The sequence below is a fragment of the Pristiophorus japonicus genome, chromosome 15, assembly GCF_044704955.1.
Source record: "Pristiophorus japonicus isolate sPriJap1 chromosome 15, sPriJap1.hap1, whole genome shotgun sequence".
In the NCBI taxonomy this organism is placed as follows: Eukaryota; Metazoa; Chordata; class Chondrichthyes; family Pristiophoridae; genus Pristiophorus; species Pristiophorus japonicus.
The window spans coordinates 55,443,781-55,465,525 of record NC_091991.1 but is presented as its reverse complement, the minus strand read 5'-3'; the positions used below and the strand labels follow the sequence as shown (position 1 = coordinate 55,465,525).

Here is a 21,745-nt window from a genome sequence, read left to right as displayed (position 1 = left end):
ACATATATATTCACCCGCACATTTCCACGTATAAACACATCTGAATGTACTTAACACCAAGAGTTGGCACCACACATTTCCGTGTAAACGTGCCTCGGTCTGTTCTCAAAACGCTACTCACTGCAGACTTGGCTGTCCACGTACACGCTGCCAGCAGAAAGAGCGACTCACCAGGTCTTTCGATGTTCCCATCCTCTTCAGCCCATCCAAAGGAAGCAAATCTGCAGAATCTTTATGGATAAACTGCGTGGCTTGCTTCAGACGCCTCTGCTGATGCAGGAGAGCTTTACCCCTGATTTCCATTTCTTTTTTCTTGAGATCGGACATTGTTGCTGCATTTGTTTCCCCCTCGCTTGCAGTGTAAATGTTTCCGTGCTGGACGGTACTGTTACTCTGAAGCTCCTCTGCAGCTCGCCGGCTGTGGGGTGCCTGCCTGCAACATACGTCATGACCTACACATTTCCATAAATAACAAGAGAGAAAAAAACTCCAGAAGAAATCTGCAGGAAAATGGGAAGGGGAAATATTGCGAGAGGTGAAGGGGGGACAGGCTACCAGCACCTATCGGTTAGTATGGGTTTTTTGTCAGGTGCCAGGATTTATTTTCAACACTGAGTGAGCAGAATAATGAACTATTGCCAGCAGACTCGTGTCCTTTAAGATCAGGTAGAATTAGTGTTTACTATCCTTGGCGAAAAGAAACCCAGAATGGATTGTAATCATAATAAAGATACTAGTAGAGAAGCACCTCTCTTACTTCACATCCTAATTGTTTATTTGTTTCTAATTGATTTTGAATGTAGTCTGGTTGACTAATTTCCCTTCGCAGTTTTACTTGAGAAAAAAAGTCGCAAATAGTAAATTATATTTCAGAAAATAACGACTGGTATTAAAACATATATTTCACATAATTACAATGAATGTATTAACAGTAAAATCTCTAGTATATAGAGTTATTCCCTTGGATCAATTATGGGAAATCCGTTCGTAGTTCCCGTGCTCATCTGATATAATTTGTTAAAATGTGATTTTATAACCGAGTCCGAGCCGACGCAAGTCCTGAAAATCTATTACATTTTATTCATTAATTTAAAGTTCCATCAAGGGAAGGCGTTGTTCAGATCCTGAATTCCCCTTCCCGGTCTTCCAATCTAATACTTGGAAATGTATTCCTTTAATGGACAGTATATATAAATCCAGCTGCCTTTTGCGATCATTGCAGTCAGTCTCAGTGCTATTGATATGTTTCGTTTTATCGAGAAAAGTTGCACGCAGCTCGCTGTTGAATATGAAGACTTTCAGTAGGCAGACTAGGTGACACTCTAGCGCATTCTACCGATTGCAATGAGATACGATTCACATAAGGATGAATTCACGTCAACCACAACAAATATTTTACATTAAGAATTGCCTTCCTTAGAATCTATAATCAAGAGGTAAGTGAATCTAACCTTTATAAAATACTGGTTGGGCATCAGCAAACAGTATTGTGTTCAATTTTGGGCATCACACGTTAGTGGCGATGTCAAGGGCTTAGGGTGCAGAAGAGATTTAGTAGAATGGTTCCAGGATGAGAGACTTCAGTTATGTGGAGAAGCTGGGGTTGTTCTCCTTGGAGCAGAGAAGGTTAAGAGGTGATTTGACTGAGTATTCAAAATTATGAAGGGTTTTGATAGAGTAAATAAAGAAAACTGTTCCCAGTGGCACAAAGGTCGATAAGCAGATGACACAGATTTAAGGTTATTGGCAGAAGAACCAGAGGAGACATGAGGAAACATTTTTTACACAGTGAGTTGTGATCCGGAATATACTGCCTGAAAAGAAGGTGGAAGCAGATTCAATAGTAACACTCAAAAGGGAATTGGATAAATACTTGAAGGGAAAACATTTGCTGAGCTTTGCGGAAAGAGCAGGGGAATGGTACTAATTGGATAGCTCTGCCAAAGAGCCAGCATAGGCACGATGGGCAGAATGGCCTCCTTCTGTGCTATGTTAACGTAGAATAAGTAGCAATCATATAACAAACTAATACATAAATCAACCATAGAAGTCTCCAGCATAGAAAGAGGTGATAGGGCTAGAGCAGTCCAAGGCTAACCACACTCACTCTCCATGGCCCTGTATCTTCCTCTACTGCAAGTACTTACCAACATCCCCTGAAAAGATCTAACTGTCTCTGCCTCAAAGACACCCATTGGCAGAGCATTCTATGCTCCAACAACCCTCTGCTTAAATAAATTATTCCTAATCTCTCTCCTCCCTGTTTTAGAGGCAATGTTAAATTGATGAATCAATGACTCCCAAACCAGAGAAAATATCCTTTCCCTATTCACTGTATCAAAACCCTTCATAATGTTAAAAACATTTATTAAATTTCCTCTTAGACTTCTCTACTCCAGTAGAAATAATCTTAAATTTATTCTCATTATTGTAGTTTTCTATCTCTAGCATCATCCTGGTGAATCTATGTTGTACACTATGGTCTTTCTATGATTGGGGTACCCCAAATCACACATAGTACACTAACTGTGGCCTAATAGCAATGATTTGAATGTGGGGACCAAATGTAATATATCCAAGTTTGCTGATGACACAAAGCTAGGTGGGAATGTAAGTTGTGAGGAGGATGCAAAGAGACTTCAAGGGGATATGGACAGGCTAAGTGAATGGGCAAGAACATCACAAATGGAATATAATGTGGAGAAATGTGAAGTTATCCACTTTGGTAGGAAAAATAGAAAAGCAGAGTATTTTTTAAATGGTGAGAGATTGGGAAATGTTGGTGTTCAGAGGGACCTGGGTGTCCTTGTACACAAATCACTGAAAGTTAACATGCAGGTACAGCAAGCAATTAAAAAACAAATGGTATGTTGGCCTTTATTATGAGAGAATTTGAGTATGAGTAAAGGGGGCTGAAATTGCCCCTTTTCTTAAGGCCTGTTAGCACCACAAATTAGCGGCCACTGCGGAGTGGAATGGCTGGCGACTTTTTGTGTAATCGCCGCCGATCTCCCAATTACCCTTCCACGGTTTTCCAGCGGTGACCATTACCGCACTGCTTTCCACCAGTTCAGCGGCGGTGCTGGCCAGCACTCCTAAGTGCCATCATCACTGCGCGCACCGCTGAGGTCCTGGGCCGGAAGCGACTTTCCACTATAAAATTCTTCCAACCGCTTGGCGGTGCCAAGAGTTGTTTTTTTCAGGTGGTGCATAGTTCCTATGCACACCGCCCGAGAGCCTTAAAGGTGTGTAGTTTTGTGTTGATTTTGTATCTGTGAATTTTTTCCGTTGTTTGCAAAGCAATGCAAGGATACAGTGCATGATTCTTTGCGAGTGCTGGAGGCCCCTGCACCTGCACATCCAGAATAGGGAGGCTGCTTCGAGGAGGCTGGGCTTGGGGAGGGGATGTAAATGGGGGCAGTGTTGGCCGGCCAATGTCTCCTGCACATTGTGTATGCCGCTGAGGCACGCAGGAGAAGGTGGCGACGGGTCCAACGGCTGCAGAGGCAGCGGGCAAGGGCCGCAGCTATTATGGCGGCTCAGCATGGAGAGGGCCAGGGAGATGGTGACAGAGGGAAGGCCAGAGAGATGCCACAGGAAGGCCCTCAGCACGGGCATGCCCAAAGGAGGAGAGCGAGGTATGCGGACCCCCCACACCGGATAATGGGCCAGCAGGAAAGAAGACAGCCTGAAGCAGCGGCAGATGCTGGGCAGCAACAGCCTGCAGAGGTGGAGGAGCCAGCATAGCAGCACGGAGAAGCCAATGAGCCACATCAGAGAGCAAGATAGCTGCACAGATATGGGGATGTACGGCCTTTTCAACAAAGGGTCTTCCGTCACCAATTGTCATACAGGGATCTGAATGATGATCAGTGCCTGCGCAGACTACGATTCCGCAAAGACATAGTGACGGAACTCTGCAATCTGCTGCAGGCAGACTTGGAGCCGTAAACACGGGTGCGGACAGCCCTGAGCGTCGCATCCATGGTCACTATCACCCTGAACTTTTATGCGACTGGGTCCTTCCAAGCTGTCATTGCGGACATCTGCAACATCTCGCAGTTTACAGCCCATACATCGAGACGGGAGTTCACAGAAGCTCTGTATAGGAGATGGGCCAAGTACATCTTCCCTATGACCAGAGACAAGCAATTGGAGCGGCAGGCTGCATTCCTGCGCATTGTGGGCTTCCCCAGGGTCCAGGGGGCCATTGATTGTACCCATGTCGCTCTCAGGGCATCCTAACACACTCCCGAGAAATTCAGAAACCGTAAGGGATTCCTCTCCCTCAGTGTTCAACTGGTTTGCGACCACAACCACAAGATTATGCAACTAGATGCCTGTTTCCCTGGCAGCAGCCACGATTCTTTCATACTGTGCCAGAGCAGTGTGCCACGCCTCTTCACTGGCCCCAATGAAGATTGCGGCTGGCTCCTCAGTGACAAGGGCTACGCACTGAGCACTTGGCTCATGACTCCTCTGCGCAACCCTAGAACTGCTGCGCAGCTCGCATACAATGACAGTCTCTCGGCCAGGACCATCATTCCGTTTCTTGAACCGCTCAGGGGTGTGCTGCAGTACTTGCCTGAGCATGTCTCCATATTCGTGGTAGTGTGCTTCATGCTCCACAACCTGGCCATCATGAGGGCACAGCCATTGGAAGACTAGGCAGCAGTGGCACCTGTGGAGTAGGAGGAGGAGGCGCAGGAGGAGGAGCAGGATGCATGTGGGCAGCCACGCAGGAGGCGGTGTCGCCATCGTGACCCGGCAAGGGAAGCATAAAGCTGTCTCATAGCTGCATGTTTCACTTAACTGAATGGCCAGCTGAGCCTTCAGCTGGCCATGCCCATGGGCCAACCTGTGAGCCCTCTCACACATCATTCCTGCACAGTAAAATGAGAGACCTTGTCAGAAATTCAAAACAGAAAATAAAGATTTATTACAACCCAAACAATGGGTTTCCAAAACATTCACATAATTATTTTATCACCTTTGTGCAAATCCTTATTACTCCTCTTACACAGCCCTATCCTTACACTACGCCGCAGTGTCTCCCCTGTGTATGCCTCGTGGCTTTGGGAAGGCTGCTGTGTGTCTGTAGAGGGAGCTACAGATGTCCTTCTCGGACGCCCTCGACCAGCTCTGGTCCTTCCCCGGCTGCAGACTAGGCTGCACCCACCTGTGCGCCTTCAGTCGGAAATGGCTGGAGCGAAGCCATGGATGGCAGCAATTGCGGTAGCAGGTCTCGGCTCAGAGCAGCCACACTCTGGAAGTCATCAGAGATGACAGCAGTCAGGCGCTCCGTGCCCTGTACCCAGAGTGCATGAGAACATTCTGAGCTTCCAGGGCAGCGGCCATCCTGTCTAACGAAGCACAGCCATGCTTGTTCCCTCACACCTGTATTGCAATGGCAGCTGTCACCGTGGCCAAGAGACGCGTCATTGCAGCTGGATCTGCACGGTCACATTGGGATTCTAACATTGTCTGCACACTGGCAATGATGGTCCCCATGGTGTGCGCAGAGCTGTCCACAATGCGGGCCACAGACTCCTCCACGCTCCTCATCACTTGCGACAACCTCTCGGGCACCCCTTGCATTGCTGCCAAGAGCTGCAATTGCATGGCCTCCACCCTTTATTCATAAACTCCAACATCGATGGGCTCGTGTGAATCCTCCTCAGCAGGAGTCCACTGCGCACTCGCCCCCCGGAGAGATGGCACCCGAGATTCCCTTTGCCCTTCACCATGCTGCAGCCCGCTAGGCCCCGTGCTTCACCCAGTGCGGATCCTTGTCCTAAATCTATGGTACCCAACCATGGACTCCCAGTATCTGAGTTGGTGCAGGGGACTGTATGAAGCAGTGACACGGTGTTGCTGGCAGAGCTCTCTTTCTCTCCATCTCCCTCATCCGACATGTGGCCAAGATCATTCAGGGCGTCGTGTCTCCTCCTGACTGGCTGCTACTCGCAATAAGGATCTCCAAGTCACTCATGCTGACTGTGGTATATGCAAGCATTCTAATAACGACTCCATGAGGTAAGAGTATAGTACTTGAACTGTAGTGACCTTAGTCCTTTCTTGCAACTCCTAGAGTGAGGACACCAAGAGGTGAGCTCCCTTTTATACTTGGTTACCTGCAGTGTCGGGTTAGAGTCCTGGGTGTGAGTCATCATCCTTTTGGAGTCGCAGACTGAAATCATGAATGCCTGGCTCACTTTGATTGCCTTCTGCAGGGTGACCGTAGTGTCCGCAGAGAGCAGTTTATGGAGGAGGCCCTCGTGGCCGATTCCAATAAGAAGATGTCCTTTAGTGCTTCGGTGAGATGATCGCCAAAATCACACGGTGCAGCCAATCTTCACAGATCTGCAGCATACTTGGCAATTTCTTGGCCTTCGGGCCTCCGGTGGGTGTAGAACCGGTGTCTGTCTGTGAGGATGCTCTCTTTAGGTTTGAGTTGTTCTTGTATTATAGTTACGAGCTCCGCATAAGTCTTGGTTGTTGTCTTCACTGGGGCTAGCAGCTCCCTGACGAGGCCGTGGACATTGGGCCCACAACTGCCGAGCTCTGTGCTTGTCCGCCAGTGAGGTCGGTGAGTCCCCAGCCAGGTCGTTCGTGATGAAAAAGTGTTCTAGCCTTTCCACAAAGGCATCCCAATCTTCCCCATCAGCGAATTGTTGGAAGTTGCTTAGGTTAGACATATTGCGCATGGAAATTCGTAACCTTGTCGCCAGTTGAGATAATATGCAAGCACTCTAATAACGACTCCACAAGGTAAGGGTATAGTACTTGAACTGTGGTGACCGTAGTCCTTTATTGCAGCTCCTAGAGTGAGGGCACCAAGAGGTGAGCTTCCTTTTATACTTGGTTACCTGCAGTGTACAGGTGACCCTTAGGTCTCCAGCAGTAGCACCCTCTGGTGGTACAGGTATGGTGTATACAGGGTGAAGGTACATTCAGTGGTCTAGTGTTACAGTACATATATTAACATACATACATAACACTGACACTCAGGGTTTCATCAGCAATCAAAAATGAGAGTAGGGGTGCAGTGAGGGTGAGGTGCTGCACAGCATCGTGCAGCAAGCAACTTGCACATGAGCATAAGTAATAGCCAGGTAGGCCATTGCACTGTCAGGGAGAGATGGCATTGCACAAAAGCCTTCACTTACCCATGCTTCCCCCAGCGCCATTGGAGCAACCACCAGCCACAGGGATTCCAACGTGCATGCCGACTACCTGCTGCACGCTCTCCATTTCAATGAGCTGGACATTTTGGGACTCACCCCCACCAGTGGCTTGTTGCTTGCCACGCTTATGCGCCACCTTGACCTGCAAAGCAACGGAGGGTTGGTAAGTTGCAGTTTCCAGAGGCCTCGGAAATGAGTGCAAGTGTGGGTCCATTACATGCAGTTATGAATCTCAGATGCAAGGCATCCTCCATTGTGAGTGTGCACACATACATACCTTAGCAATCAACAGCTACTTCAGCTATTAAATAGTGCTGGTGAGAAAGAAGTTAAGGTGAAGGAGAGTCTGGCAGATGTAATGTGAGGAGTTAGAGAAACATGTACTGACTTTCATCAGTCGAATAAAGTCAGTTAGCCTTTTCCTGCATTGGGTGGGGGTGCGCTGGTGAATGGAGGTGCCCGAAATCTCCCCCGCAGTCTCCTTCCTGGAATTTGTGAAGACGTTCCTATTTGATCTCCCACCACTTTCAGGGCAGAGTAGCCTTCTCCTTCCTTCCACAGCTGGCCTTCATCAAACGTCCCCTTGCAACCATCTCCTCTCAAGTAAGTCAGACCGAAGTCAAGACACAGCTGCATAACCTGTCCTTTAAGAAGGCCAGGGAGCAGCTGCATCGTTAGCATCAATTGGTTAGGAGCGGAATTTCGCGTTCCAAACACCACTCCACTGCCACGCCACTGAAACCAGCCCGTTACACCAGTCATTACCACCCCGCTCTGTTTTGGGCCAGAAAAAGCGGAATTTCACTCTAAACAACACCCCATCCATCTTGGTGGTAAGGGATGCTAAAATACGGTTGGAGGGCAATTTCAGGGCCAAGATGTCTCACTGCAATTATATCTTCTTCTTAGGCAGTCCCCCGGAATCGAGGATGACTTGCTTCCACACTAAATGAGTTCTAAGGTGACTGTTGAGACCAATGCGGGATTTACAGTCTCTGTCAAATGTGGGGCAGATGCTGGTTGGAGGGACGGGTGGGTGGGGTGTCATACGGTCCTTCCGCTATTTGTGCTTGGCTTCCGCGTGCTCCCGACGAAGAGGCTCGAAGTGTTCGGCGCCTTCTCGGATGCTTCTCCTCCACTTTGAGCGGTCTTGGGCCAGAAATTCCCAAGAGTTGGTGGGGCGTTACATTTTTTCAAGGAGGCTTTGTGGATTCCTTAAAGCGTTTTCTCTACCCTCCTGGGACTCGCTTGCTTTTTTTGGGAGTCTAGTATCGGGCATGCGAACAATGTGGCCCATCCATCGGAGCTGATTGAGCATGGTCAATGCCTCGATGCTGGGGAGGGTTGGCCTGAGAGAGAATGTTAACGTTGGTACACCTGTCCTGCCAATGAATTTGCAGGATTTTGCAGAGGCAGCATTGGTGGTGCTTCTCCAGTGCTTTGAGGTGCCTACTGTACATAGTCCATGTGTCTGAAGCATATAGGAGGGCGGGTATCACTACTGCTCTAGACCATGAGCTTGGTGCTGAGTTTGAGTTCCTGGTCTTAGAACACTCTTTTCCTCAGGCAACCGAAGGCTGCACTGGCACACTGAAGAAGGTGTTGGACTTTATCATCGATGTCTTTCCTTGCTGATAGTAGGCTCCCAAGGTATGGGAAGTGGTCCACATTGTCCAAGATCTTGCCATGGATCTTGATAATCGGGGAGTAGTACTCTGTGGTGGGGGCAGGTTGGTAAAGAACCTTTGTCTTACGGATGTTTAATGTAAGGCGTAGACTCTCGTACGCTTCAGTGAAGGTGTCAACAATGGTTTGGAGTCTGGCCTCCGAGTGTGCACAAACACAAGCTTTGTCTGCATACTGTAATTCAATGACAGAGGTTGAAGCAACCTTGGATCTGGATGGAAGGCATTGGAGGTTGAACAATTCCCGCTTGACCTGTAGATAACCACTCCAGCGGGGAGCTTGTTAAAGATGAGATGAAGCATTGCAGTGAGGAAGATTGAGAAGAGCATTGGTGTGGTGGCACAGCCTTGCTTGACCCCACTTGTATTGGGTCTATGGTTGATCCATTGGTAAGAATCACGGCTTGCATGTCATTGTGAAGCAGGCGGAGGATGGTGACAACTTTTTGAGGACTGACAAATTTGAGTATATAGGGCCCTAGTGAGACGGATTCCTGGAGTATTGCGAACAGTTTTGGTCTCCTTACCCAGGGAAAGATATACTTGCCATTGACGGAGTGCAACAAAGATTCACCAGACTTATTCCTGGGATGGGAGGATTTTCCTACGAGGAGAGATTTTGTAGATTAGGCCTATATTCTCTAGAATTTAGAACAATGAGAGGTGATCTCATTGAAACATACACAATTCTTACAGGGCTTGACAGAGTAAATTCAGGGAGGATGTTTCTTCTGGCTGAGGAGTCCAGAACCAGGGGTCACAGTCTCAGAATAAGGAGTCGGACATTTAGGACTGAGATGAGGAGAAAGTTCATCAGTCAGAGGGTGGTGAACTTCTGGAATTCTCTACCCCAGAGGTCTATGGAGGCTCAGTCTTTGAGAGTATATTCAAAACAGAGATCGATAGATTTTTGGATATTAAGGAAATCAAGGGATATGGGGATAGTGCAGGAAAGCGGAGTTGAAGTAGAAGATCAGCCAAGATCTCATTGAATGGGGGAGCAGGCTTCAGGGGCCGAATAACCTACTCCTGCTCCTAATTCTTATGTTTTTATAGTACTCTAACTGTGGCTCTGTCCTTCAACTGTATCATTAATTCTTTGTTCTTGTGTCCTATTTAGAAAACTTAAACTGCTGTTAATCTTTTTTATGGCTTTATCGATCTGCATTCACATTTTCAGGGAATTATAAAGGCTCCTTCGACAGCAACTCCCAAACTCACGACCTCTACCACCTAGAAGGACGAAGCATGTGCATGGGGACACCACCACTTCCACGTTCCCTCCAAGCTAGACACTAGCCTGACTTGGACATATATTGCTGCTCCTTCATCGTCGTTGGGTCAAAATCCTGGAACTCCCTCCCTAACAGCACTGTGGCGTACCTTCACCACATGGACTGCAGCGGTTCCAGAAGGCGGCTCACTACCACCTTCTCAGGGCAATTAGGGATGGGCAATAAATGCTGGCCTTACCAGCGACGCCCACATTCCATGAACGAATAACAAAAATATATATATGTATTTGAACTCTTGGGTCTCTTGGTTCATCCGTCCCCTGAAACTGAGTGCATTCCCCCCAAATACTACCTCATACTTCTCCACATTAAATTGAATCTGCTACCTGTATATATCCTGACATATTTTACAATTCTCCTCACTGTATGCCAAACCCCCTACTTTCAAGTTGTCAGTAAATTTTGAGATTGTGTTCCCTATACCCAAGTTCAAATCATCAATATATACTGAGAACAAAAGTGGACCCAACATGGACCCCGAGAGTACATCGTTTTCAACTCTTCCCCATTCCATGCAATCTAATCCAGACATATGCAATCTATCAAGTCAGTCTCTTCTTCAAAAAAGCTTTCTAAATTTGTCAAACACAACTTGCCTTTAACAATCCATGCTGGCTGTCCATGATTAACCCATGCATCTCTAAATCCTCACTAACTTTATCTCAAATATGGATTCTAAAGATTTATCCACAACTGACATTAAATTAACTGGTTTATTGTTACCCAATTTACCCATCTCTCATTTCTTGAACAAATGCACTACTCTCCAGTCCCACAGCACAATTTGCATATTTAAGGAGGATGGAAAAATTAAGGAGGATGGAAAAATTGTGATCAGAAACTCTGCTAATTCCTCTCTGACTACTTTCAATAGACTATGGTGCATGCCATTAGGGCCCAGTGATGTATCCATCTTTCATCTTAAGTTCTGCTAATTTGGAACCATTTTATTTGCTACAATTATTTCCAACAATTGTTCCATATTCTTCTCTAGTACACCTACAATCTCACATCGTTTGTAAAAAATCAATATAAAATATTTACCTAGTATCTCTGCTTTACCTTTATCCTCCATAATTAGACCCCCCCCCACCCACCCACTTCATCCGTGAGCAGTTGTACCCTTTTTTAAAAACTTTTTATATGCTTACAAAGACCTTTAGTATTTACTTTTATATTATCTGCTGGCCTTTTAACATATTCTCTTTAAGGAATTGTCCCTTTTCAACTCACACTACATTTTCTATATTCCTCATGATTTTCTTTAGTATTGTCAGCCCTAACCTTATATGCCTCCTTTTTAAGTTTCTAATATATATAGTAAATTGGTATTTAATACACTGGTACATAATAAACTTGAAATTTAATTTGTAATATGTTACATAATGCCAGTTTTCTATTAGTTACACATTATAAATTGGTTATATAACTAGGTAATATATAATTTGGTAATATATAATCTTGTAACATTTAGTAATCCAAACTGGCAATCAAGTAATGTATAAAGCATTTATTAAATGTAATCATTTGGTAATATATAATACATCGATTATATATGTTTAATATATGTACTTGTGAGAAGTATAATATTGGTATTTACTGGTGCATGTAACAACAGTGCTGTCATTTCACTTGGCTAGTATACTGGCACCAATATACCAAATAAGACTAGAAAAAAATGTGCTTAGCCGTTACACATTTACATTGTGCGGGAGCTCACTTAATGACACAAAGGCCTGGACTTTCTGATTAGGTTCCATGAGGCCAAGTAGGAAAAAACTTGATTAATGCCTACTGACATGATAAGCACTGAACTTTAAAGGTTTGCAGCAGCTTAAAGGGGCAGGCAGCATAATTACCATTTGTGCTCAGGATAGAAGATCTTGAATTGAAGAATGGCTGGCACATCTGCAGGAAAGCAAAGGGCCCCCAGTTCCCTGATAGGGCAATGAAAATACTGATGCAAGAAGTAAGGCAAAGGAGGGCAATACTCTTTGGCATGGAGGAGTGCAGGGCCCCAAGGACAGCTGCTTGGGGCAATGGCAGGAGATTGCCAGAGCAGTGTGGCAACTCCACCACCCCACTTGATGAAGCAATGTCAGAAGAAGGCTAATGACACAACCAGGCCAGCCAGTTAAGAGAAGCGAATGACACCTCCCAAGTGTCCATTCATCATCATAGGCAGTCCCTCGGAATCGAGGAAGACTTGCTTCCACTCTTAAAATGAGTTCTTAGGCGGCGGAACAGTCCAATATGAGAACCACAGTCTCTGTCACAGGTGGGACAGATAGTCATTGAGGGAGAGGGTGGGTGGGACTGGTTTGCCGCACGCTCTTTCCGCTGCCTGCGCTTGATTTCTGCATGCTCTCGGCGATGAGACTCGAGGTACTCAGCGCCCTCCTGGATGCACTTCCTCCACTTAGGACGGTCTTTGGCCAGAGACTCCCAGGTGTCAGTGGGAATGTTGCACTTTATCGGGGAGGCCTTGAGGGTGTCCTTCAAACGTTTCCTCTGCCCACCTTTGGCTCGTTTTCCGTAAAGGAGTTCGGAATCGAGCGCTTGCTTTGTGAGTCTCGAGTCTGGCATGCGAACAATGTGGCCTGCCCAGTGGAGCTGATCAAGTGTGGTCAGTGCTTCAATGCTGGGGATGTTGGGGCCTGGTCGAGGACGCTAATGTTGGTGCATTTGTCCTCCCAGGGGATTTGTAGGATCTTGCGGAGACATGATTGGTGGTATTTCTCCAGCGACTTGAGGTGTTTATTGTACATGGTCCATGTCTCTGAGTCATACAGGACGGCAGCTATTACTACAGCCCTGTAAACCATGAGCTTGGTGGCAGTTTTGAGGGCCTGGTCTTCAAACACACTTTTCCTCAGGCGGCCGAAGGCTGCACTGGCGCACTGGAGGCGGTGCTGAATCTTGTCGTCAATGTCTGCTCTTGTTGATAATCATTGTACTAAGCATGTCTGCCACTTACAATTAATTTCCTTCACATTGTGTTAAAGTGATTCAGTAGATTACCATAAATATTCGAAAAGCTTCAACATGCCATTAACAACCCTCCACCCACCCCCTGCCTTCACCTGGAAGTATCCTCCATTCAAATCCTTACTTGCATTCACCCCATGGAAACCTCACATGGTGCACCTGTCATCAAATCCATTATGGGTTCTGTACTGACACTGGGTTTAACTGCATGTCAGGATAACAAAATCTAATTCTCACTTTTTGCATTCTTTTTCAAGGACAACATAGACCATAGCATGAAATATAAAAACAGATAGCAAGAGGTTCTATAGATATATAAAAAGGAAAAAAGAGTGGCTAAAGTACTCGAGGACGAGACCGGGGAATTAGTAAGGGGGAACATGGAGATGGCAGAAACTCTGAACAAATATTTTGTATCAGTCTTTACGGTAGAGGACACTAACAATATCCCAACAGTGGATAATCAAGGGGCTATGGGGGGGAGGAACCTAACACAATCACAATCACTAAGGAGGTGGTACTCAATAAGATAATGGGACTAAAGGCGGATAAATCCCCTGGACCTGATGGCTTGCATCCTAGGGTCTTAAGACAAGTAGCGGCAGGGATAGTGGATGCATTGGTTGTAATTTATCAAAATTCCCTGGATTCTGGGGAAGGCCCAGCAGATTGGAAAACTGTAAATGTAACGCCACTATTTAAAAAAGGAGGCAGACAAAAAGCAGGAAACTATAGATCAGTTAGCCTAATATCTGTGGTTGGGAAAATGTTGGAGTCCATTATTAAAGAAGCAGTAGCAGGACAGTTGGAAAAACATAATTCAGTCAGGCAGAGTCAGCATGGATTTATGAAGGGGAAATCATGTTTGACAAATTTGCTGGAATTCTTTGAGGATGTAACGAACAGGGTGGATAAAGAGGAACCAGTGGATGTGGTGTATTTGGACATCCAGAAGGCATTTGACAAGGTGCCACATAAAAGGTTACTGCACAAGATAAAAATTCACAGGGTTTGGGGTAATATATCAGCATGGATAGAGGACTGGCTAACTAACAGAAAACAGAGAGTCGGGATAAATGGTTCATTCTCGGGTTGACAATCAATAACTAGTGGGGTGCCGCAGGGATCAGTGCTGGGACCCCAACTATTTACAATCTATATGAATGACTTGGAAGAAGGGATCGAGTGTAACATAGCCAAGTTTGCTGACGATACAAAGATGGGAGGAAAAGCAAAGTGTGAGGAGGACACAAAGCATCTGCAAAAAGACATAGACAGGCAAAAATTTGGCAGGTGGAGTATAATGTTGGAAAGTGTGAGGTCATGCACTTTGGCAAAAAAAATCAAAGAGTAAGTTATTATTTAAATGGAGAAAAGTGCTGCAGTACAGCGGGATCTAGGGGTACTTATGCATGAAACACAGAAGGTTAGTATGCAGGTACAGCAAGTGATCAGGAAGGCCAATGGAAGTCTTGCTACAGTCATACAGGGTTTTGGTGAGGCCACACCTAGAATACTGCGTACAGTTTTGGTTTCCATATTTACGAAAGGATATACTTGCTTTGGAGGCAGTTCAGAGAAGGTTCACTAGGTTGATTCTGGAGATGAGGGGGTTGACTTATGAGGAAAGGTTGAGTAGGTTGGGCCTCTACTCATTGGAATTCAGAAGAATGAGAGATGATCTTATCGAAACGTATCAGATTATGAGTGGGCTTGACAAGGTGGATGCAGAGAAGATGTTTCCACTGATAGGGGAGAATAGAACTAGGGGTCATAATCTTAGAATAAGGTGTCGCCCATTTAAAACTGAGATGAGGAGGAATTTATTCTCTCAGAGGGTTGTAAATCTGTGGAATTCGCTGTCTCAGAGAGCTGTGGAAGCTGGGTCATTGAATAAATTTGACAGAGATAGACAGTTTCTTAACCGATAAGGGCTTATGGAGAGCGGGCAGGGAAGTAGACCTGAGTTAATGATTGGATTAAATGTTATAGCAGGCCCGAGGGGCCGTATGGTCTACTCCAGCTCCTATTTCTTATGTCCTTATGCCTTCCACATCACAAGCTTCTCCTGAGGCCCCATTTATTGCGCCTGCAATGTCTGACCCCCAGCGACAGAAATAGCACTCGGGGTGCGGTGCTGCACGCTGGCTTGGTACCACCACGAGGAGGTCTGACGTGAGGGGCAGTGGGAAAGGGAAGGGCGGGAGCAAGAAAGGAGGGAATAGTCCCAAGGGTAGTGTGGCACACGATCGAGGTCGAGGACAGCAAAGGGTCTTTTGTTGTACTTGTTCATTGAATAATTGAAGTTTGATTTGTAAAAGTTTATTAAAGTTGTTAAAGTTTTGTTAAAGTTGTTATTAAAGTTGTTAAATTGTTACAGTTGTTTTATAGTTATAAGTTTTGCTAAGTTTTAAAATTGTATATTTTTGATATTTTTACATAAACGTTTGAATTGAATTTAAGCACTCTTGTACAGTGTCAAACAGTTTGGGTAACAGTCATCTGGGTCCCAAAACGCAGCTCTCCACATTCAAGCAAAGCGTTCATTTATAAACCTTCTCACATCTGGTTCCTCCATTAGACAGGTAGTCAGCAATACAGGCTGAGAGAGTACAGACCCCATTCTTTTTAAATCTCCACAATATTTTTCAATGAAAAAAATCTAACTAAAATGCCTACTATCTTAATAAGTTACTCAGTACCAATAAAAATACCTTTTCCACTCTAAATTGCACTGTGAAGTCACTGTTCACCTCAGAAATACAGAGGTGCTGCTTTAACTGACAGGTCCCGATTTCCAAAATGACGGCTCCGAGCACTCCGCCCATTCTCGCCCACTTACCATCACGTAAAACCATCTTTTCCAGGATGGTATGTAGCTCCGGTGGTATGTCGGCGGTATGCGATGAAAATCTGACTTTTTGGGCGGTATGCAGCCGTCGTGCACGGCGGATGGTGTGCATACCGCTTGGTGGTATGTCAATGATGAATATTCCGCCGAGCGATATGTAGGTGTTTTTTTAACCAAAATACATTTTTGGGCGGTACATGGGCGATAAGCGGGTGGTCGTGGATGGTACGTCGATGAATTTCGGGCTCTTGGTCTGTGCTCACTCTACTGATCCCAGCTGGGGCAGTGGTAAGGCTGGTACATTTATCCTCAGTGTCCCTAGGTTAGGTAGGGGGAAATCAGGGTTCCCACTCCTGATCATTATCTAGTAATCATGCTGGAAATGTCTGTGTGTGGACATTGGTTGAAAATCGTGCTTGATGGTACTGCTACCCTGAAGTTGATAGCTTGCCAACAGTTTCCATGGAGGCTCACTCATGAAAAATGGGTACTTGGGTGAAATACCAGAGGGAGACTGCCACCATTAACACCTTTAGGAAAGGAGGCATGAATAAATAGTTAAATTTGTGTCATAATATCCTTCTTGTGTGATATTCTTAATTCACTTCAAATTGCTGCTACCTCATCATCATAGGCGATCTCTTGAAACGAGGATGACTTCCAGACCAAAAAAGGATAAGTTCACAGGTATTCCAATGAAGGACCTAAAATTCCAGGTCCTGAACTACAGCCTGAAGGGTGGAAGATGCTTGTGTGTGGATTTTTTTAACATGGGGTGGCTGTTGCACCCCAGCCATCACATGGGCTTGACAGAGCTAGGTCTTGGTCCAGTGGCAAGGATTACCCAAGATGACTCAAGACCTGCTCTGCTGCACGGAGCTAGCGCGCACATATATCGCAGTGTGGGCTGGCCCGTGCTGCTCTTGGGCCCCTGGCCCCGAACTCACGTCTCCCCTGGGCCCCGATCATGTCCCTTTACAGTCTCTCGTCGCTCCTTCGCCCCGACATCGCCACTCCTGCTGTACCTGCCCACGCTCCAATCACCGACCTGGACCTTGATGACGTCACTCTTCGCTGCCGTCGCAGCTTGTGCTGCTCCCTGAGGTGGTATGCCTCGGTGCTGCTCCCAGGCCGCTGCTCGTCGCTCCTTTTATGGCCCCAACCTGCCGCTGGTGTTCTCACGCAGGTCGAGCCTCCGTGCTGCTACCATTGATACCATCATTGACAGACTTGTAGTCATCAATATTTCACGTTACTATTGTTTGGTCAAAAGGACAAAGGCTATCACTGATCTATAATCAGTTCAACTGGACATACACATTTGATTTATTGAAATCTCAGTGACAACAGAAGTTTTAAAATCATGTGTTTTAATCAGCATATTCCACAGCTGCTCCTTCCCAAAGGCTGTTAAATTTATAGGAGCTCTCCTATCAAATAAAGGTTATTATCGAGCATTGCCATATTAAGGCAAAGCTGATTACTCTTTTAGTGCTTGTTCCGATGATGTACGGCTGATTGCTGGATATTTTAGCTTGTGTTGGTACTCTGTAGGCTAATAGAAGGAAAAGCAAGTTATTGCTATGTTTGATTACATTCAGGGCAGTTTAGAGCTGTTCAGACAAGCTGGATTTTCACAACACAACTCATCCCATTAACATAAACAGACAGACAGTGATGGTGATCTGTATAGATATGTCTTATTTTGTAAGACAGTTTTGTCCTAATTCTGCATCTCTACTCCTTTCCTCACATGTGCACTGAATATTTGGAAATTAGAATTTCTAGCTTGTAACCTGGCCTAAGGCCTTTAACAGAACAACTGTCTTTATCAAAAAAGTATTTGGCAAAACTAAAATTTTAACTTGATTGAGCTGATTGCATTTTTGCCTCTAGGTCAGAAGATTGTGCAATGAAGGCCCACACCAGGAGATGTATGCTTAATCAAGCCTGATGCTCCAGTGCAGTACTGAAGGAATGTTGCATTGTGTTTGTTGGATGTGTCATCTTTTGAATGAGGCATTAATGCTACTTGTTACAGTGGTTCAGGTGGATGATAAAGACTCCTAAAATCTCATGCACCAATTGAAAAAGCTCAGAGAGCTATCCTAGTCAACATTCTTCTCTCAACCAGTATTACTTAAAAACAGATTGATTGGTCATTCGATCTCCACTGTTTGTGGTACGTTGGGATTGCAGAATGGCTGCCATCTTTGCCTATATAACTGCAATCACTCCCACTGTGTTCCAAAAGAATTCTGTGTATGGTGTGCTTTGAGGAAACACGATAAGGTGCCATATAGTGTAAGTATTATTTATTTTGAAGCTTTTTGCAAGGAGAGTTTAATAGTTTGTCATAATGATAGCATGCACAAGTAGCACAACAAAACAAAGTTTTGCGAAATACTATATTTCATGGAGACTGTAGTCTTTTAAAGGAACTTGGTAAATAACTCTTGCCTCCATGGCAACCTGTTAAATTGCTTGCTCATAACCTAGCAACAGCTGGAAGCTACCATGATCAACAATGTTTAATCTGTACCTCAAGTTGGATTGGTGAAAGACATAGGGTGGAAATTAAACTTCCGAACCTCCTGTTATATGACAGTCGCTTGGGAAGCACTGCAATAAACAGAAGAAGAAGGGTCTCTGGAATAATTCAGTAAGTTACTTCCAAACTTATCAAACCATAACAACTGTTCAAGCACATTGTGGTATCAAGTAGCTTACAGAATTTGAATGGACAGTCTGAAATTAAAATAATTACTGGTTTAAAAAACACAACGCTCCAAGCTGCCATTTCCTTTTGCGGTTCGAGATTCCACTGCAATGACAAACATTCAAATCAATTATATTTTACAAGATTAATTTTCTTTTAATATGAATTATTTTTGTGGGCTTCTCTGTTTGTTTGTAATCAATGATACTTTTGTGTATGAAAGAAGAGGTCAACTAGACTGTGATTTATACACAATTCGGTAATTACAAGGAAATGAATCATATACCACGAGGATTCGAGTTTAGTTTTTTTGATATTTACCATTTTCTCCAAATCAGTTTGCATGGGGTGATTTTTGTTGTTGTTGGGTGTGAGTACTTCTCATTTAAATGTTCCCCCGATACCTTACTTCTTGGTTATTTGCGCACCATGCACCATCTGACCCTGACTTGCTCCAGGGCTTTTGCTGGCCTGCTTACAGTCTACTCTGTGACCTCCGTCAATGTCAATGATCTGACAGAAGGTACACAGTATGGTCATTGGCCCTCTGATTTTTTCCCCCTCCCAGGAAGCTTCTGACCAAGTCTCCACATTACCCAACAAGCTGAGATTGGTCAGTGTGGGAGGAACCAATGTAAATCCCTGTCCCACACCCTCATTCCCTGAAACTTCCTGCTCCCAAACAAGTACATTCATAAATGTAATTAATTTGAATTGCATTCAAATTAATCTGGCTTGTTTCACTTGGAGGTTGTGTGATTTCCATTCTCACCAGGCTCAATAAAACTCTGTGTAACATTTTACCAGGTGTTTTATGACATCTTCTGAAAGTGTGCATAAGTGACCTGAGACTGGGGTCACAGCCTTATTTCAATATTTGAGTCAGGGTCCCGCGCTGATTGTAGGACCCTGATGCCATTTCATGTACCAATGGGTGTGAAGTGTTGAATGGCCCAAGTTGGTGACCCTTAAACGTCACAAAGGGAAGATTTTAAAAGGATTTTTGTTGGGCCAGGAGGAGCATGTATAATTTTTATATATATTAGGAATTATCGCCCCTCCCCCTCCCCAACCAGCAAGCTGCTTGTGAGTGCTACTTCAGCGCTTGCAGCTTGCTGGTATAATGGAAATGAGCCTAACCATGAGAACTGGCAAGGCCTAAAACAGATTCCATTGGACACCTGGTGGGCTTGCATCACCAGCCTCCCGCCCAGTGGAGGGAACAAGAAAACTGATGACCGTATTGTGACATCTTCTTAAACAGCATGAGTAATCAGGAACACATGTTAACCATCAAGCCAAGATTCTTTAGCTTTACATTTATTTTTTAAAGTTAGAAGCAGGTTGGCTCTGCATCAACAACAAAAATAATTGAAGTCTTCTTCTTCTTAGCCAGTGCCCCCAGAGTCGAGGATGACTTGCTTCCACACTAAAATGAATTCTAAGGTGACTGATGAGACTAGTGCAGGATCTACAGTCTCTGTCACAGGTGGGGCAGATGGTGGTTGGAGGGACAGGTGGATGGGGTGCATGATTTGTCGTACGGTCCTTCCGCTGTTTGTACTTGGCTACCGCGTGCTCCCAGCGAAGTGTTCGGTGCCTTCTCGGATGCTCCTCCAACACTTTGAGTGGCCTTGGGCCAAGGTTTCCCAACAGTCGGTGTGGATGTTGCATTTTTTCAAAGAGGCTTTGAAGGTGTCCTTGAAGCGTTTTCTCTGCCCTCCTGGGACTCGCCTGCCGTGATGTAGCTCGGAGTAGAGGGCTCGTTTCGGGAGTCTAGCATCGGGCATGCGGACAATGTAGCCCGCCCAGTGGAGCTGGTGGAGCGTGGTCAATGCCTCGATGCTGGGGATGTTGGCCTGAGAGAGAATGCTGGCATTGGTGTGCCAATGAATTTGCAGGATTTTGCGGAGGCAGCGTTGGTGGTACTTATCCAGTGCTTTGAGATGCCTACTGTACATAGTTCATGTCTCTGAAGCATATAGGAGGGCGGGTATCACTACTGCTCTGTAGACCATGAGCTTGGTGCCAGGTTTGAGATCCTGGTCTTTGAACACTCTTTTCCTCAGGAGGCCGAAGGCTGAACTGGTACACTGAAGGCGATGTTGGACTTCATCATCGATACCTGCCCTTGCTGATAATAGGTTTCCAAAGTATGGGAAGTGGTCCACATTGTCCAAGGTCTCATCATGGATATTGATAACCAGGAAGCAGAGCTGTGTGGCGAGGATTGGTTGTTTGAGGATCTTTGTCTTACTCATGTTTAATGTGAGGCCCAGACTCTCGTACGCTTCAGTGAAGGTGTCAACGATGGTTTGGAATTCGGACTCCAAGTATGCACAAACGCAAGCGTCATCTGCATATTGTAATTCAATGACAGATGTTGAAAGAACCTTGGATCTGGACTGGAGGCGTCGGACAATTTCCTGTTGTCCTGTAGGTTAACTCCACTCCAGCGGGGAGCTTGTTCAGGGTGAGATGAAGCATTGCAGCGAAGAAGTTTGAGAAGAGCATTGGTGCAATGACACAGCATTGCTTGATCTTGGTCTGCACTTGTATTGGGTCCATGATGGATCTGTTGGTAAGAATCACGGCTTGTCTGTCATTGTGAAGCAGGTGGAGGATGGTGACAAATTTTTGAGGACAGCCAAATTTGGGAAGGACTCTCCATAATCCCTTGTGGCTGACAGAGTCGAAGGCTTTTATGAGATCAAAGAAAGCCATGTACAGAGGTTGGTGCTGCTCCTTACATTTTTCTTGGATTTGTCACACGGTGTAGATCATATCCATTATGCCCCTTAGTGGGCGGAATCAGCATTGCGACTCTGGGAGCAGCTCTTCAGCCACTGGGAGGAGACGATTGAGGAGGATTCGTGCGATGATTTTCTCTGCGGCAGACATCAGGGAAATTTCTCTGTAATTACCGCAGTCGGACGTCCCCCTTCTTGAAGATGGTCATGATTACAGCATCTTTGAGATCCCCTGGCATGCTCTCCTCATTCCAGATAAGAGAGACGAGG

General features: G+C 45.4%; 2 protein-coding genes across 3 annotated transcripts in view; one reads left to right on the top strand and one right to left on the bottom strand.

The window, feature by feature from the left end:
- Positions 1-327, bottom strand: part of nrip2 (nuclear receptor interacting protein 2) — a 66,731-nt gene extending 66,404 nt beyond the window's left edge. Inside the window, exon 1 of the mRNA XM_070900466.1 lies at positions 172-327. Coding sequence (XP_070756567.1) covers positions 172-327 — 156 coding nt within the window. The remainder of the gene's footprint in view (positions 1-171) is intronic.
- The window catches only part of itfg2 (integrin alpha FG-GAP repeat containing 2), a 355,330-nt gene that overhangs the window by 321,274 nt on the left and 12,311 nt on the right, over positions 1-21,745 (top strand). The window contains exon 1 of one of the 2 annotated variants that reach the window (XM_070900457.1): positions 18,232-18,310. The exons of the other annotated variant lie outside the window; for it this stretch is intronic. The gene's annotated coding sequence lies outside the window, so the exon portion shown is untranslated. Of the gene's footprint in view, positions 1-18,231; positions 18,311-21,745 lie in introns of those variants that run through there. 2 annotated transcript variants of the gene reach the window in all.